The sequence below is a fragment of the Falco biarmicus genome, chromosome 1 (genome assembly GCF_023638135.1).
Source record: "Falco biarmicus isolate bFalBia1 chromosome 1, bFalBia1.pri, whole genome shotgun sequence".
NCBI lineage: Eukaryota > Metazoa > Chordata > Aves > Falconiformes > Falconidae > Falco > Falco biarmicus.
In genome coordinates this window covers 18247861-18265333 of record NC_079288.1, presented here as the reverse complement: position 1 = coordinate 18265333, position 17473 = coordinate 18247861, and the positions used below count along the sequence as shown (strand labels likewise).

The 17473-nt window shown below is 36.8% G+C and overlaps 1 protein-coding gene across 1 annotated transcript in view; it reads left to right on the top strand.

Annotated features, from left to right (window-relative positions):
- ULK2 (unc-51 like autophagy activating kinase 2) overlaps positions 1-17473 on the top strand; it is a 40270-nt gene that overhangs the window by 8060 nt on the left and 14737 nt on the right. The window contains exons 4-15 of the mRNA XM_056336160.1: positions 4807-4839; positions 5216-5252; positions 6777-6950; positions 8066-8139; positions 9101-9202; positions 9556-9614; positions 9932-10014; positions 13194-13244; positions 13607-13695; positions 14438-14609; positions 15548-15608; positions 15858-15950. Coding sequence (XP_056192135.1) covers positions 4807-4839; positions 5216-5252; positions 6777-6950; positions 8066-8139; positions 9101-9202; positions 9556-9614; positions 9932-10014; positions 13194-13244; positions 13607-13695; positions 14438-14609; positions 15548-15608; positions 15858-15950 — 1028 coding nt within the window. The remainder of the gene's footprint in view (positions 1-4806; positions 4840-5215; positions 5253-6776; positions 6951-8065; positions 8140-9100; positions 9203-9555; positions 9615-9931; positions 10015-13193; positions 13245-13606; positions 13696-14437; positions 14610-15547; positions 15609-15857; positions 15951-17473) is intronic.

Below are 17473 nucleotides of genomic sequence, written 5' to 3'. Positions count from 1 at the left end.
AGAAAAGTTTTCAGATAAAAAAAAAAATAAAATCCTGCCCTGTAAAATTGTAAAGGTTTTGAAATACAATCTGGCAGGTGATGCTAACTGGAGGGTTGGCTAGGACAATACTGGGCTGCAAAGAATGACACTAGTGTAGGTGTTGAAGATTAGGAACAACCAGTTAGAATTTGTTTCGGCCCACAGAACCAAAGAGTTGGAGTTACTACACAGTCCTTAGCTTACCTGCTGTGCCTAGATACTATAGTTTCTATTTCAGAATTGTTTCAGAAGATCTAGTACGCAAGCATGTTAAATGTTTGGTGTGCTGTGAACAGTTTTCCCTTGCCTTTCTGTTGTGCAAGCAAGCTAGTCTCTCCAGTCTCTGTCACTACCTCCCATATATATTAGTTAAGTACAGCATTTCACATAACAGAAATGAATGATACGGCTATTGTGGTACATTTCTCCACGGCTGATTGCTCTTTTATGTGAATAATTGGCAGCATGCATGCTATTTGAATCCGACAGGCACATGTCAAGTGACATTTAGTCAGAGACTTAACGTTTAGCCAGAACTAACAAAATGTTCAGTCCTTTAGATGATATAGAGCTGAACACGTTAGAAGCTGCTGCTGTGGTGCACTGAGAAAGCAAAAGTACCTATAATATAGTGAGAAACAGCCTTACAAATATCTGGACCCGTCCATTTCCACTAATCATTAGAACTTTTTCCAAATGTATTTAATGCTTAAAAAAACCTAAACAAACAAACTATTCATGGCCAAAAAATTTAAAGCAAATATAGCACAAATTAACATATCAGAAAATTAATCGGATAATAGTAGTGCATAGGCTGTCAGGTTAATTCGTGCTCTTGGGACTCCAATCATAAACTGCAGCTAAAGGCAATCAACAGACTTGGAGCAAAAACATAGTAACTATTTGTTTGCCACAGTTTCTGCTTTGGCAGCACACTAAGCTCCTTGCAGACTTTCAGCTTATTCTAAAGGAGGGCTTCCTAACCAAAAAGAAGTCTAGGGTATGTTTCTGCCAATGCGCTAGAGCTCTAGCAACAGCTGTCAGAAGTAACCATGGATGTTTTGACTTCTTTTTCAATTAATGTCTTTTAAATGGAGCTACTGCGCTGAGCCTGTGATTTGGGTTGGAACTTCACGTTCCTTGAGACAGCTATTGGAAGTCTAGAGTTAAAACACAGCAAGTTTTGGCAAATACGTTGTCTCTTAATCTCGTTCTATTAGGTTTATCTGTTAGCTTTCAGAATTGTAAAATGGTTTCCTATTAACCTTTGCTATCTGTTACTTCAACTTGCAAGTAAAACCTAGATTCAGAATAAGAAGAAGCAAAAGCAGGTTTTTGTCAAGAACACTAAGCAACAAAGCAAGGTATGCTGGGCAAAACTGTAATTGTTGCAACACAACATACATTAGTTTTGCTTGATTGTTTTTCTAGGTAGAAGGTAGGCCAGGGCAACCCTGGCTGCATTAATTTTATGATCTGTATGTCAATGTAAATATTTGAAGGATTTGTTATCTGTTGCAAGAAGTGGTTTAAAATACCTTGCTAGGTCAGCTTTATTCCTGAATGTTAGATCTGAAACATGCTGGTTTACTAATATTTTCATTTTTGAGCACTTTGCTTAGCAAGTTAACAGAAACCACAAGTCTAGGGAATGGTGACAGGGATAGCTTTATTTTGCAGCAAAATAATTTAGAAGGGGAAAATGCATCCACAGAATTGACTTGGGTTTTCTGAATGTGGTCCCAAAATGGAGATCACATTCCCAGTCAGGCTGGCCAGGCACTGTAATACAAAATCCGAGCAGCTGTGAAGGGATGAAAAACTTCAGCTGTTTTGAACTAAAGCTTACATTGGTGGGATATTGAAGTGTTTGGTTATGAGTTAGAGTTGGGACCAGATGTGGCTGGGGAGCTTGGTACCAGTACTGTGCAAAATACTACTTCTGCAGTATGAATTAGATGGGACTTTTGACCAGTCTGGGAAAATCTCATTGTGAAACCTCTGATCTGCTCTGCTGATTTAATAAAACAGGATTATCCAAGATACAATAAGGAAACACGCTTTACTTACTATGACTTTAACCTAGTGACTTGTTTGATTATTTTTAATCAAGTGTATCAGCCAAAAAAAAGATGAGTAATGCTATTTGAGGGAAATCTAGCGTGGTCTGTAGGAATGGCTTTCTTTAAACAGGTGAGAGCTAGTACAACAGGACAAATCATCAGCTTCATGTTTCTGAAGAGAGCAGTTTCATTTGAAAGGACTTTGTTTCCAAGGGAATCCAGAAAACACATTCTCTCAGTTCTGTGATGAATAATGTCTGTCATGAGCTGAGCATTACATACTGCCATAAGCTGCTGTTTTTGTACAGAGTGTGTTGTGTAGTGGAGGCACTGACGCTGTGGAACATCTATTTCTGATTCATGGGATTGCTATGTTCGGGTGGAAATCCACTAGCTGAGCTTCTTTCTTGTCACTGGAGAACGGGCAGTTTCCATGCTTCTTAGCTATGTTATTCTTTTATGCATCACAGTTGTCCTTTAAGTGAAGTGAAGTGATCCTCAGCTGGCAGAATTTTCAGTTTGATAAATTGGGATCTCAGAGTTGCTGTTTGGCATCCTTGGGATTCCTGGAAGAAAGTGAGATTCTGTCCTGGAAGATGTTGTTGCAAAGGAACAATGTAGAAAGAAACAAATATTTATCATTATGTATTTTCAGTGATTTATAGAGCAAGTAATTACTTATCTTTTCTTGCTTTAATGTATGCGCTTAGGTTTTGAGGCATTTATAGGATTGCAAATTATGGTTCACATATGGCCACAGCTGTTACAGAAACATTGAACAATTGGGACTTCCTGAAATGTGATCTGCTGCTGCTTTAATATTCTATATTGGTTGGAGCTTGCCTTTCATTCCCAACAGATTTGACTAATGTTCCTAGAAACTTGCTTTCTTTGAAGCTAATTTCCAAATGTAAACACATCTGTAATGTGCTAGATGTTCTGAGCTGGAAAGAACCTCAAATGCATTTCTGGAACACGGACGAGAACAGCTAAACTAAATGCTTCCTGAAAGTGAAGCAGCCTAGTACAGTCTTGAATTAACCTTAAAACAGCCAGTTCATCTTGAACTGTGCTTACTGCAGTTATCTGTATCTGTGATGGATTCGTAGAAATGTGCTTTAAATGGGTTGTGCCATCCATGTGCCCTGTGCTGTCTGTGATATTTAGGGTAGTTAGTTTCCCTCCCCTGCCCATTTTTACTTTATTTTTCTTTTTAAAACTTCTTAGCCTGACCTGTTATTGAGTCCTTGAACATGTTCTGAGGTTCTAATACAAGTGCTGAGGTTTTAATACAAACACTGGGAACGGTGGCTGAGTTCACAGCATTGGTTTTGCCACGCAGTGTCCCTTTTGATTTTTTTTTTGGACCCTAGCTAGCAGAATACAGACTGCTGCAGTTCCACTTCCAGTTGGGGCATATGCCTGGCCTTGTCTGGCATGCCATCTCATTCTTTTCTTTCAACTGTCTTAAAAACATATTTTCCCACAAACTGTCAACCTTTAAGTTTAATTTTAAAGTGAAAGGGAGGTAACACACTGTGTAACTAAAAACATTATCCTATTTAGTGTATATTGCCTTATGTTTCCTTCTAGTTCTGTCTTCTTTCCTTTCAGTCTTATTCAGTCAGCTCAAAGGGAAAAAATGCTTTATGAAAGGTCTCTGAACGTCTTTAACTTTGTAGGCACAACAAAACTATTTTATGCAGGAGACTTTGTGGAAAACAGTGTTGATTATTGACATAGGTAGGCTTTTTCTTCCCTCATAAAATTTTGTAAAAAAGATGAATGTTCTTGTTATAGTCGGATTTAAGCACAGACACTTTTACTGCATTTTTGTGGAGTGTGTAGATAATTTACAGTAGAAGTTAGCTAATCTATCTTTCAATAACTTTTACCCAGTTACAAGAGAGGGAATTCAGCTTGCAAATAGGTCAAAGGAGCTCAGTGCTTTGGAAAATCTCAGTAGGGCTGCTGTAACAAGTCACACCTTTGCCATAAGGCTTTTAGGTCCATGGCAGGGGCATGCTTCTGCCAGTGACTTGCCGAGGGAGATACTTCACAGAAGTACACATAATTCCAGAAGTTAACTATCCTATAGAATAGTGTTTGGGATTCGGTTTATTCCAGACAGTTAACTGCTCTGTGATTTCTGGTTGACCTTCAGCTTGTCAGATGGCAGAACCAAAGCTTATTTTACTCGGAAGTAGGGAACATAACTTTGGAATTCCTCCTTAGAAAACTGGTTGTCGTAGCCAAATTGTCTTGCTTACGGTTTGTAATTCTGCCCAGTGTAGTTCTGACTAAATGTAAGTGTCCCAATAGTGATTGATTTCACTGATGTCTGATAGCAAAAATTTATGTATTTGTAAGGGCTCTTAATATAGAGGTGGTGTTGATAGAGCAGTCCAAGGCGGTTGAAAGCTAAGGGAGTGACATACAGTGCTAACTGATGTTACTTGAGTATAATGCTTTTTCAAACGATAACTTTAGTCTTCATGATATTGCCTGGTGATATTTTTTTTTTTTTTTTACATTTACTAATATTTCTGAAAATGTGAAATATTTAATGGTGGGGAATGTACATATATGCTACCCTCTAAAACTGACTTTAACATGAGGATTCTCAGTTGATTGAAAAATCTCATGTTATGCTTGGTTAAAGCAGATACTAAAGGCTTTGTCTTGGTATGTTCTTAAATGGGATTTGTTCTTCTCTTTTTAGGAAATGCCCAATTCTGTCTTTTTGGTAATGGAGGTATGTGTTAACGTACATGTTTATTTCTGGATGGTTTTAAAGATGATTTTTAGACAAAACTCCTTCTTTGCACAGCTGCAAAATAACCATGACTTGGAAAGCAAGCAATTCTGAAAACTGGATTATTAATTTCCTATGCACTACTGAATTTATCAGCAGTGTTTGTTCCATAAATTATTCAGTTTCATTTTATGATACTGTAAGTATTGATGAAGTGTCACACCTCAAATTATTAATTACAAATAACTGACAAACCAATTTTAAGGCCAACAGGTGAAAAAGATGTTGTAATTTTCTTGAAAAGATTACACAGTAAAAATTATATAGCAAGTATTTCAGTGCTGGTGTTTTAAATAAAAACCTTTCTTTTTAACAGTACTGCAATGGTGGGGATTTGGCAGATTACTTACAAGGTAATTGACTACTGTATTTCCCTGTTAAGAAGCTATTGTATTACATGTTTATATTCTGCATTCCTGTAATCCATCGGTGTTTATCTGAGATTTTTTTGCTTGTGGTTTAAATGTTTTTCTGTTCATGGAACTTGTGTAATTCCACAATGCATGTTCACCCTGGTGTGATTTTTTTTTTTAGAGTACCCTCTTTATAAGAGTAATTCAATTTGCTCAGAACCCATTTAGTGCTGTACTCTATCTCCAGTCAAGGTCAGCAGCAGAGCAATGTTTGTTGTGTGTTTTTATGCCACACTGAGAACTTGAAAACTAAATTTTGAAGCTGCTGGAAGACAATAAGGTTTTGCATTTATTTTGAAATATTTCCCAGTGATTTTAAATGCCACTCATACTTGCAAATAAACCCCACAAAGTAGCAATGAAAGTGAATAAAATAATGCATAGACAGAAAAAGCTTTTTGCCACTACTTTCAAAACAGTAGAATGTAACATTCCCTTATTTGTAAATGAGGGAGAAGATGTAGCTAATCATAAGTAGCATGCTGAAAAATATACTCTTTTCTATTTCTAAAGTCTTATTTGGGGGCTGCTTCCAGTGTTTTGATTCCACTTGCTTTTTTTTCCAAGATGTGAACTTAAAAATACTGAATTACTTATGTAATAATGCTTTCTACGAAGAGGCAGTTCTGGTTTAGAAGAGATTTTGCCCTTCAACATGGCTTTGTCCAAAGTGAACACAGAAGTTCATGACAAATGGATTCTTATTACAAAAAAAAAGTTTGAGGAGAGATGTTAATCTTCATATTTTTCTTGATGAAAATATTTTTCTACTTGCCTTTGTATCTCAGCATGTTGAAGGAATCTTTTTTGTGAAGAGCTATTGTTATGGTAACTGTGTATATTAAAAGCCTAATGTACTTCCCGTTAAAATCCCTGGGAAGACAAGTATACAGTGTAATCAAGCTCCCGCATTTAGTACTTTTTCAGACTGCAGAATGAGATAATACCTTCTGAAAAAACTTTCAAAAGTACATCGTCATTTGTTCCCTTCAAAATGAGTTTTATCATGGATGAAATTTTTAAGCAGAATGGTTATCTGCAATCCCTATAATTTATTTAAAGCACAAATTTTAGAGCTCCAGGTTGTAACATGATTGTAAATACATTTAATGTTCTAAGCTGTGAAGTTCTTTTATTTCTTGGCTCCTTTGCCTTTTTAGGAAGTTTAGGATTTAATGGGGATTGAGAAGTTTTACAATTATTGTGCTACCAAGTTGAAAAACTACTGTAAAAACAGGTAATTCAGAGTACTGTAGCTAGCCTAAAAGCATGGAGATGTGTATGTTGTTGAGACTCTATATACATTCATAGAAAAACATTGGAGATTGGATTGTTCTGAATGCAATTCACTATTATTTGGTTGTCTTCATTGTTTTTGCATTTGATCACTGTGTGTTTTATTGCTTTTTGCCCAAAGATAATGATACTTATTTTCTCATCTGCTAATGTGTATGTTATTTCCAGCTAAAGGAACTCTTAGTGAAGATACCATCCGAGTGTTCCTCCAGCAGATTGCAGCAGCTATGCGCATTCTGCACAGCAAAGGAATCATTCATAGGGATCTTAAACCACAGAATATTTTGTTGTCTTATGCCAGTCGTAGGAAGTCAAGTGTCAGCGGCATACGCATCAAAATAGGTAAATATGCTTTTCTTTGATCTAAAGGTAATTCATCACTGTTGGATTGTTTCCCTACTCAGAAGTTTCTTTGTAGTTGAAGTGCAGAGGCTGTACTGGATATGATGTGTATTAAATTGATGCAAATCAGACAGTAGGTCTAGAATGATGAGCTTCATGCTGTAATGCAGATTCTCAGTTTAAAAAAAGATTGAGTCATAAAGACCTTTCTGATTAAATCTGCAGAAAAAAGAAACCTATTTAGCTTATGTTTCTAGCATTAAACTATTTTAATTAGACATAAATCTGTAAGCTTTGAAACTTCCAAGTAGCCTTTAGCTCATTTTAAAACCACGTGCATGTGAGACTCCAGTAACAGTTCCAGCTGGCTTTTTTTGTGGTAGACCCTCCTAAGGGTTATTTGAGAAGTTTTGAAATGTAGGTTATGACCTATTTTTGGCAGAAGGAGGGTTGGCATTGTAACTGGGGAGAGATGTCAACTGTTCCGGATACTACCAAACTCTTCTTCAGAGGACACTTCGGGAGTTTTAATCTCTCATTGTTGTCTGTTAAGTGTCCATTTAGAAATACCTTGTTTTTAAGACTTTTTTTTTTTTCCCCTCTATGCTTTTGCTCAACCAGAATCTGAGATCTCTTCCAACTCCATCTTCTGAACAGCACAGAGGAGACAAAACTTCTCTTGCTGTCCTTATTTGATAGTTTTGGATGCTATGTGGAAAATTCAGGCATCTGAAACTTGATGACTTAAACTTCTACCTGATGTGGTTTTGCTGAAGCAGATTGTATGTTCATCACTCTTAATGAACCATTTATATTTAGCCACTGACTTTAATCCTTTCCTGCTGATGCCAGAGAGCATGCTCTGCAGCTGGAGAGATGGCTGAGCAGTAGTTTGTGCAAATGATGCCACTGCTGTTTCTTGGCTTGCTATTTTGGAGATAATACATTATTCTTTCCATGTAACACAGATTTTACTATTATGTGTAGCTGGCTATATGTTATACCTGTCTTTTTCTCTCTAACTAGTAATTGTAGCAGCTTTCAATAAGAGACAGATAATTTCTAGATTTGAAAATTATCTTTCTTTTAATTGACAAATGTGTTTCTTTACATAGCTGACTTTGGTTTTGCTCGTTATCTGCATAGCAACATGATGGCTGCAACTCTGTGTGGTTCCCCTATGTATATGGTAAGTGACAGTATATTTCAGATTATGTTGCTTATCGCAAACATTCTCCTACCAGAACAAAGTAATTTGCTGCCTGCAGATCGGCAAATGCCTAATGTTGCTGTAAAAGTATTAGGGGCAGCATGCAATTCACCTTTCCATAGTTTTACTGGCTCCTTTTTCTCTTGTGATTTGGAGGTCACGGTTATTAAAATCAGAGAGAAATTGAACATTTCTTTGTGCTGCAGGGAGGAAAAATCTTAGAGAATTAAAAAACAATACATCTTAGCATTGATTTTTTTTTTTTGCAAAGTAGTTTCATTCCCACTTACATAAGTTTTTTTTTCCTGAAATGGGGCATTATCTCCTTCCCAGTTTCATAGAAAATAAAAAGTGATCAAATATAGACTTTACACTAGTAGTTAAAAAACCTACTTGTTTTCATTCTAGTTATTTAATGTATTATCTCACATGTGGGTTTGTTTGGTTTTTTTTAAAGAAAACAATTTTGAGTTAATTGCCATTAATTTTTACTAAGTAGTGTGGTAGCCAGTTGAGCACTGAACTGTCTGACCTTGGCACTACCACTACTGTGCTGTATGATCATGGGAAGATCGTTTTCCTTTCCCTTGTCTTGTTTCTGTATATGTAAAATGGTGATAAAGGTATTCGTTATGAAATGCTTAGTTATTTATCCACAAGGAGGGCTGCATAAACCAAGTAAATAACACTTAACTCTTGTCCCCATACATGCCCATCACTAGGTGCTTTCTTTAGAACATCAACTTTTCCAGTTTTCTGTGGTTTTGAAACTAGCTTTCATTTTAGATAGAACTGTTAGAAGCCATGTAATGCAGATTAAAAAGTTCATTTTGTCTTAGTATAGTCTGTTTATACTGCTCTGACAGAACAACTGCAGAATTCGTATGGCTGTGGCTTTGCTTCTTTTTTTTCCCTTCTGAGATTTTGCTGTTCGTTCCAGGCCCCTGAAGTGATTATGTCTCAACACTATGATGCTAAAGCAGACCTGTGGAGCATAGGAACTGTGATTTATCAGTGTCTTGTTGGAAAACCACCTTTTCAGGTAAGACTTTTTTTTCCTTTTCCACTTTTTAGTCTCATGGAAATTCCTAGGACTTTTTCCTTCCAGTCATGAAAACAGAAGTAGTGATGTCTGAGTGTAGTGTCGATGCTTTGAAGGCCAGATCACTTGAGGATACCAAGGGAGAAGTTGCTTATGCTTGGTCTACGAGATCAGTGTGTTCAAGCCCAGGGAAATATATAACGATACCCAGTACTGAAGTCACTGCTGTGCTTGGGGTTTTCTCCTTTCAGGCCCATAAGCAAAACCCTCCTTTCTGTGCATGTGTGCATAGGTACGAAAGCTCTTTTCTCCGTGAAACTGAACTTTAATTAATGTACATTTTTATTTGACAGGCCAATAGTCCTCAAGATTTGAGAATGTTTTATGAAAAGAACAGGAATTTGATTCCTAGGTATGTCACTGTGCCTTTCCTCTCACTTACATTTGTTGACTGAACGCTTTTTCATCTTTGGGAATGCCCGGGATTCATAAAAATACTTGATGTTGCTATCTATAAACAAGGATGTTGTATGATACCAGTGACTCATGTTGCATCTTACCTTCATTGTGCCTTGCTGAGTTGAAAGGGTCCTGTACTAAGGTTATCGAGCATGTATAGTGAAGATTGAGGGATGTGGCAGAATGCTGACTTCCTGAAATTTAACGTGCTATGCATTATTTAATGCATGCATTAAATGTAATGCATGTTTTACTTCCTCTTGTGTGCAGTATTCCTAGGGAAACGTCAGCTTACCTGGCTGATCTGCTGTTGGGTTTGCTTCAGAGAAACCAAAAAGACAGAATGGACTTTGGTATGTAACTTTTCCTTTTGCTCTCTTGACTTTCCGTGCTGGTTGTATTCAAGTGACTGGAATAACTGTCTTGACCTTTCGTCTACAGCCAATTACATGAAAAGTGAAGTACTTTTTTCTGTTCAGTTATCATAAAGTACGTATAATACCCAAAATAAATCAATAGATAATGGCTGTCAGTCAGTATTGTGGTGCACAAAAAATTATGACTTTGTTGACGAATAATGAAATATAAATTAATTTACTGCTTTCAATTGTGGCCTTTTTTTGCCCACAAAGTGGTACCTGATATACCTTAAATTTCATGTCACAGTCTTATTTCTCTTGCTTTAACTGGTGTTTAGGCGTCAGACTGGGAACAGACATCTCTGATCTCCATGTAGTGTTGGCTGCAGAAACATAACAAAGTACTGGAACAACAGTTGTATCTTTGTATTTCATTAAGTCCTAGAATTTTTAAAATGTGCAGTGACTGAATTTTGCCGTCTGTTAAACATCACTGCAATGTCTGGGGGTTTTGCATTTTGCATTAATTGGGAAGTTAAACCCTAGTACAAACTATATGGATACCCTCTTAACAAAAGTGAACTCGTTTGGCTTCAAATTACTGCTGTGTTTGGCTGCTTCTCTTTAGCTGGAGATCTTTGTTGCAGAACATTGTTCTTAAGATTTCAAGGCCTCAAACTGGTACTATTGAATCATTCAAACTGGCTGCAACTGTTGGCCCTTCAAAATTAGTCAGGAATAAAGTTTAAATTTGTTGTTCTTTGTACTTAACTGTAAGTCACTGTCTGTTACTTACTCTCTTTGGTCTCAAAAAGCCTTTTTATTGCTGGGGTTTTGGTTACCTATTACTGCAAAATTAGTAATGCTTTTTTCTTCTTTTTAGATGAAAACTCAGACAGCATTTTTAAAAAATGACCACTGAAAAGTTAAATCTTAATTAGTTGTTCTTAGCTGCATCTTGTATGTCATGTTATTCATGCTGGTTGTTTTAAATTTTGTAGCACTGTTTGTCATAGCTGCCAGGAAATGTTAATCTTAAAGTTTTAGTTAATTAAAGCTAACTTAGCTAAATACAATTATCTTTTTCATTGTTACTATTTTATATCAATAGCAATATGCTTTATTACTGGGGTTTGTTTTAGCAACAAGATAGGTGACCTATTGAGTTTATGGAATGGTGAGGAGGAGCCTAAACCTTAAAGTCTCTTCGTGCTCTTTGTAGATAAGACCTAGTGCTTTCCTCACCATAAGCTATTAGCTCTTGTGATGCTCAGATCCTAGGGTGAGTTGCATCCCAAAGACAGACATGCTATATTTTTGTTTCTGCTTAATGAGACTTCCCCATTGCGCTCTCGTTATGCATGCAAGCTTAGTTTTGATGCAGTACTGAAATACACAAATTGACTCATTCATCACAAGTGGTCCTTGCATATTCGTGATAAGACGACTGTTAGGCTGTGGAGAGAGAACAATTCAATTTGTAAGGTGTTTTAGTTCTTTACTTGAAGATCAAGACTCTCTCATAGCTGCATCCTTTTTTTTTTTTTTTTTTTTAAAAATTTTAAATTCCTGCTGAGTTTTGCTCCGAGAAATATCAAACTTGGTTTTAGCAATTTGGAATTTAAAACATCAGTACTAGCATAATTAAGGTGTTTCTCTTCTGAGAACCAGACATGGCACTTTGTGTGTGGATGTGACTGATGTAACTTGATTTAACTGCTGTATGTAAAAACTTAAGTAGAAGTCATATCCAGAAAAAAATAATGATAATTGGGTAAAATGTCCCAGATATTAGTGACAGTATTCAGAGGTCAGTATATAAATCTATGTGTAGAAGAATTAATACATCACAAACGTGGACTTTGAGTAATTGATTCCACTTCACACTCTAGGTGTGCTGATCCCCTACAGTTTCTTCAAACATGGGAGATTCATTGTATCATCTGTGGTAGTGGGAGAATGCATTTGTGCTAGAAAGAAAAATAGAAAGCAGAATGGTAGTGATGAAAGTCATGTTTTCCTTGGCTGAGCCACTTAAAGGGCCTCAAAGGGGCTGCTCTGGAATGTGCTTAGCAAAGGGAGTGAAAGGGAGAGTGTGCAACTGAGCCCAGTTGCCTGTTGTTAAAGTAAAAATAGCATTGGAAATCTTGTTGATCTTCCAGCAATATAAAGTAGAACAGCAGGTGTTGTACGAAAGCTCAGGAACACCTGATCCTCATGTTGAAGTTAATCATTACATTGTTCTTGCGTTACAGCTAACCTCCCTTCCTTATCAGGTCATGGAAGAAAGTGTTGTTGAAGGAAGAGGAGATACTGCAGGCCTCAGATTCTTTTAGTTTTTTTCCTTGTTATTTCCTTAGGTCTGATGAACAATATTGGTTTTCCCCAGTAAAGTTCACAAAGCTCAGCTGCTGGCTTCCACCAACCCGCAGCTTCCCTGAACTAGCTGAAGGTTGCTTCTTGTAGAATAAAACTTCCCATGTAAACTGCTAGCCAACTGGTTATGCCAAGTCAATTAAATGCATCTTAGCATATCCATTTACAACAAATGCAATGTTTCTATTGTAACAGAACAAGTTAACTGAGGAAATCATTAAAGAAATTGTGTCTAATTCTGCATTACGCTATGAACCGGCTGCACAGGTTGTGTTCTGCTGGTGGGAAGTGGGAAGGAGAATGGCTGCTGGTCTGTTGCGATTTTTTGGCCACCTAAGGAGTAGCTTTATGGGTTCAAAAATAAGCATCAGTCCTTGAGCAAGGCAGAAATGAGAATACTTTCAGTATTTGATGTGAGAGATGCTCATCATTTTGAAGAGCAAATTCAAACTGAAATAGTACAATATTGAACACAGAGAACATGATTTCATGAGAAGTATAGGAAGGCTTCTTGTGTACATGTTCCTTAAGTGCAGTCATAAAATGTCCTTCGGTAATTCAGTCTGATTTGCCTTGCTGTCTGTTGTTTGAAGTTATTAAATTGATTTTTGCTTCCTTTCCAAATACTATAGCAACATATAACATAGAAGACTTCAATCTTTTATAAGCTTTTCACCCTCTGGCTCTGAAATATTGATTCTGGGAAGGCAACCATTTATTGCCATCTGCAATATAGTCTGTAAATTCTATGTCATTTGTACGTTTACTCACAATGGTTGTTGTTCCTTGTTCTACAGAAGCATTTTTCAACCACCCTTTCCTGGATCAGATTTCAACAGTCAAAAAATGTAAGTAGTTTAGTTTTTCCACTTATTTGTGTGAATGATGAATGTTGGGGACTGGAAGGGAGAAAGATCTGCCAGATACCACACTAAGTGTTTATGAGATCTGTTCCTGAGTCTGACTGTTGTTGTGCTCTATTGTAAGCCTAGATGTTGAATCTTTTTTGTATTATGCTAGACTGAAATGTGATACTTATTTACTAGTTCCTTTGACATTTCAATTGAACTTAAATACCCTTGTGTGTTTAAGGATGTGCTGTGCTTCTCAGTTGTGTAAGAGTTCATGAATGAAAAGCAGCAAGGAAATGAGTTTGTTGGAAACTCAGCCTTGCAAAATCTTAGTCCCATTATTTTTTTTCTCCTTCTAGCTTGTCCTGTACCAGTACCCACATATGCAGGCTCAGTCTCTGGCAGTTCCTGTGGTAGCTCTCCTTCATGCCGTTTTGCTTCTCCTCCAGTAAGTTCTCCAATTTACAGAACAATCTCTGGAAAGTATTTTCTGTAATGTTTAGCCAAGATTTACTGAAATTTAGATCTTTCAGTACTTGAACGGTGAAAACTGTCATGTTTAAGAGCACAGAGCAAGGAATGCCCCTGTCTTTTGCTAGAGGAGTACCATTAACATTTTGGTTCTCTCTTGCTCCTTGTGTTGTACTTTGTGGGTTTTTGTTGTTTTTCTTTTTTGTGAAAGAAAAAAAATACATATCAGATGCTAGAGTGGCAAATCTTTTAGATGTGCTAGTATGGTTTGCAATATAGCGAGTGTTACAGGTAATTTTTGTATTGGCCTTCTTGGTTAAGGTCCCTTATACGGATACGAACTGATGACTTTAATTTTATGTGGTATTTAGAAGATGTGCGTGGAATGATTGAATGAATTACAATTGTTTACATTCACAGCCTATTTAATATAGGACTGTCTAAATTGAAACTGCAAGGTTATCCAGTATTTGAAATGTCTGAATTCAAATACATTTTATATTTCTAAATACTTAAATCTTGGGCTGTATTTTGGTTGTTTGTTTTTTTGTTGATGGGAGTATTTTTGTGTGTCAAAGGTAGTGATGATTCTTACTTTAGAAACTTCATAGTTAAAAGAGCAATTCTATATTCTGAATCGCTGGTTTTACAATGTGGCTTTTTTTTTTTTTACTTCCTTTTTTCTACCAACAACCCCCCACCCCTACCCTACCCCCCAGTCTCTGCCAGACATGCAGCATATTCAAGAAGAAAATTTGTCTTCACCTCCATTGGGTCCTCCTAACTATCTCCAAGTCTCTAAAGACTCTGCCAGTACCAGTAGCAAGAACTCCTCTTGTGACACAGATGACTTTGTTCTTGTCCCACACAATATCTCTTCAGACCACTCATGTAAGAACCTTCCTTATTTTTACATTTTAAAATACTTTCCACTTGCAATATACCTTTACACCTTGTTATTCTTTGGCTCTTTTTCTCTAAATGTGTCTTAATTCACATTGGAACTGATTTCTTTAGTTTGATTATTCCTTGAAGGGAGACTGTTTGGTACACTTGCATGTCTGTCTGGAACGTTATCACCTTCAACTGAGTAGCCAGATAAGCCAAAGATACCATGGGCATTTAAAGTCATGGAAAGTATTGGGGTTTGGCAGTAGAAGAAAAGTCAGTTGTAAACAATTGCTGGTAAGAAGCCCAGGGATTCTCTTAGTGGAAGCAGGCTCTTGGCTACCTCCAGACTAACTGAGCATCTATAGTCCATGCTGTAGAGCTTTAGATAATTAACAACAGCAAGTAAAAACATAAAAAATGTTTAACATGAAAGGTAAGGCATCAGACCAGACTTAAAAATAGAAAGACTTGCATATTGCATGCTGCCACTTTATGACATTATCCAAATCTGAATTGCCACTAAGAAGCTAGTCAGCCATTTTCTATATGTCACCAACTCATGTTAAATATTTGACTAAATTAATGCGCTGATCTCTGAAGGGCTTCTGGCATTCTTTATTATAAATTTCCCAATGCTGATACCTTGTACTCTTAAACAAAGGATTTTATTTCAAAATTATCATAATTAGTATAGCAAAAAAAACCCATCAAAAACAAACAACAAAAAAACCTGCTAAAGAATTGCCTTCCACAGTTACATTTCTGTTGGTGGTCATGTTTGAGGTATTTTCATACAAAAAACAGTTTGTGGAAAACTTTTACATGTTGACAGAAGTTTGCCAGAAGTGCTTATTTCTACAACAGTAATATTTGAGATTTTTTTTTTAAGGTTCTGCTTCATTACTTTGATTTTCAATGTGTTCTTCTGCTTACTGTAGATGATATGCCATTGGGAGCAGCTGGCAGGCGGGCTTCCAGCGAGTTCTTGATGTGTGGCGGGTAGGTGTGCTGAGCTTTATCCAAAAGAAGTCTCATGTTCTAAAATTGATGCTGCAGCTGTAGAAGGGGTTGCTGGGGTTTTGGCAGTGATGCGTTTACATAGGTGTGTGGACTTTCTTAAAGATTAATATGCCAAGTTGAATTTAATAGCAATATGTAAACAGCTCAAATTCATAAAGTTTTGCTGCAAAGTAGATAGTTTCTTTGATGTGAAGACCTGTCTTTTGACAGTGGTTTTTGCTTTCACAGGCAGTCACCGTTAACTATTTCTGGAAGCTCAGGAACTGTACAGAAACCATCCTCAGCCTCTTCTCGAAGTACTACTTCTGGCACAGCTAACAGGTGTGTGCTGTAAGCTTAGTATTTCCTATCTTATAGAAAGGTTCTCTGCTACTATACCTTCGGGGGTTTTTAGTAGTGAATGACTACTGGAAACTGAAGTAGAAGCTAGACTTGCTTTTTTCAGGCTCTCTACACTTTATGCATTCTAATGGTTGACGGTTGCATAGCTAACTTCTGGCTCTGATGCATCTCTGCAAGATTTTCTTAAGGAAGAAGAGCATTCTTCTGTTTAAATTTTGAATTGGTTGAAAACAGAAACTTCAGAGACATAACTGGCTTGGCCTTTTTGGTGTTAGGAAGCACAACAGAGTCTTCATTTAGTAAATCAAGTTGTTGAATGCAGTATGCATTTTAAAAAGTTGTGAGAGAAAGAGGAACTTAAAAAGCCCAGCTTGCTATGGATTTGTGTCTCGTGGCTGGATTGTCTTGTGGCTGGTAGCTGGGTGTGGCTTCTGTGCAAGCAGTTACTGTGAATTTTGTGTTTTGTGTCTCACAAGATACCAAAGAAGCCACATGAAAGAACTAAACATGTATTGCAGCTTTTCCATCAGCAGGACTGTTAGTAAGTCCTCTTTCTTCCGCATGGTTGTAGACTAAGTTTCTGCTGGTTTGAAATAGAACTGATATTCATTAGTGGTGGCTGAAATATTTCCTGTATTGTATTGGAAAATGTAAAGCATAATCATGCTGTTTAACTACACATGTAATATCTAAACAAAAGGGTTAGATTTGCCATTTGACCAAGCAATGAATTTCATAATGTTTTCAGTACAAATAGAAAGAGGATGAGTGGCTAAATGTGGAATAAAGCTATTATGTTCGGTGTATTTTTGGCTTATGTTAATACTACAGGGCTGCAAGTCAGCATTATTTGTTTAGAAATGCTTGTCACAAGAAAAGATTGCTACTTTGTGCTGATCTTTGTGCAGTTTCTGTAATCTGCTGACATGGGCTATCAATACAGCTTTGGTCTTACCTCTTATGCTTAAGGGCAGATAATGGGGATGGTTTGTCTGTCAACATCCATTTTCTCTGGATTGGCCATGTACAACATACACTGTAATTTCCTATTTTAAATTGTGCCAGGTGTCACAGTTCTTAGAGTTGCTTGTTTTATGAAAATATGCTGGTTATGGTATCTGTACATTGCTAAGTTAAGAGCTAAACGGTCGTGTGATTAGAAACAGGTGTCTACTGTTCACACTTTCAGTGTTTGTACTATAATGGTTTAGTTATTGGTTGAGTAAATTTAGTCACTAACTGGCTGCTTGGGGCACGGTCTGAAGGAAGCAGAGTGTGTGTCTGATAGTCTACAAGATGCTACTTTTGGATTTTGGTTTTTTATTTCCTGAGAAATGTTCTTTTGTTGTGTGTGATATTTTTTTTTTTTTACAAAAGGTTATACCCTATGAAACAGTTAATTTTTCTGATTAGCTGATCAAACTGAATGAATTGTACTCATAGTTAGCTGCTTTATGTCAAGTAGAAGAACCTGAAACACTTTTCAGGCTCCAGCCAGAATG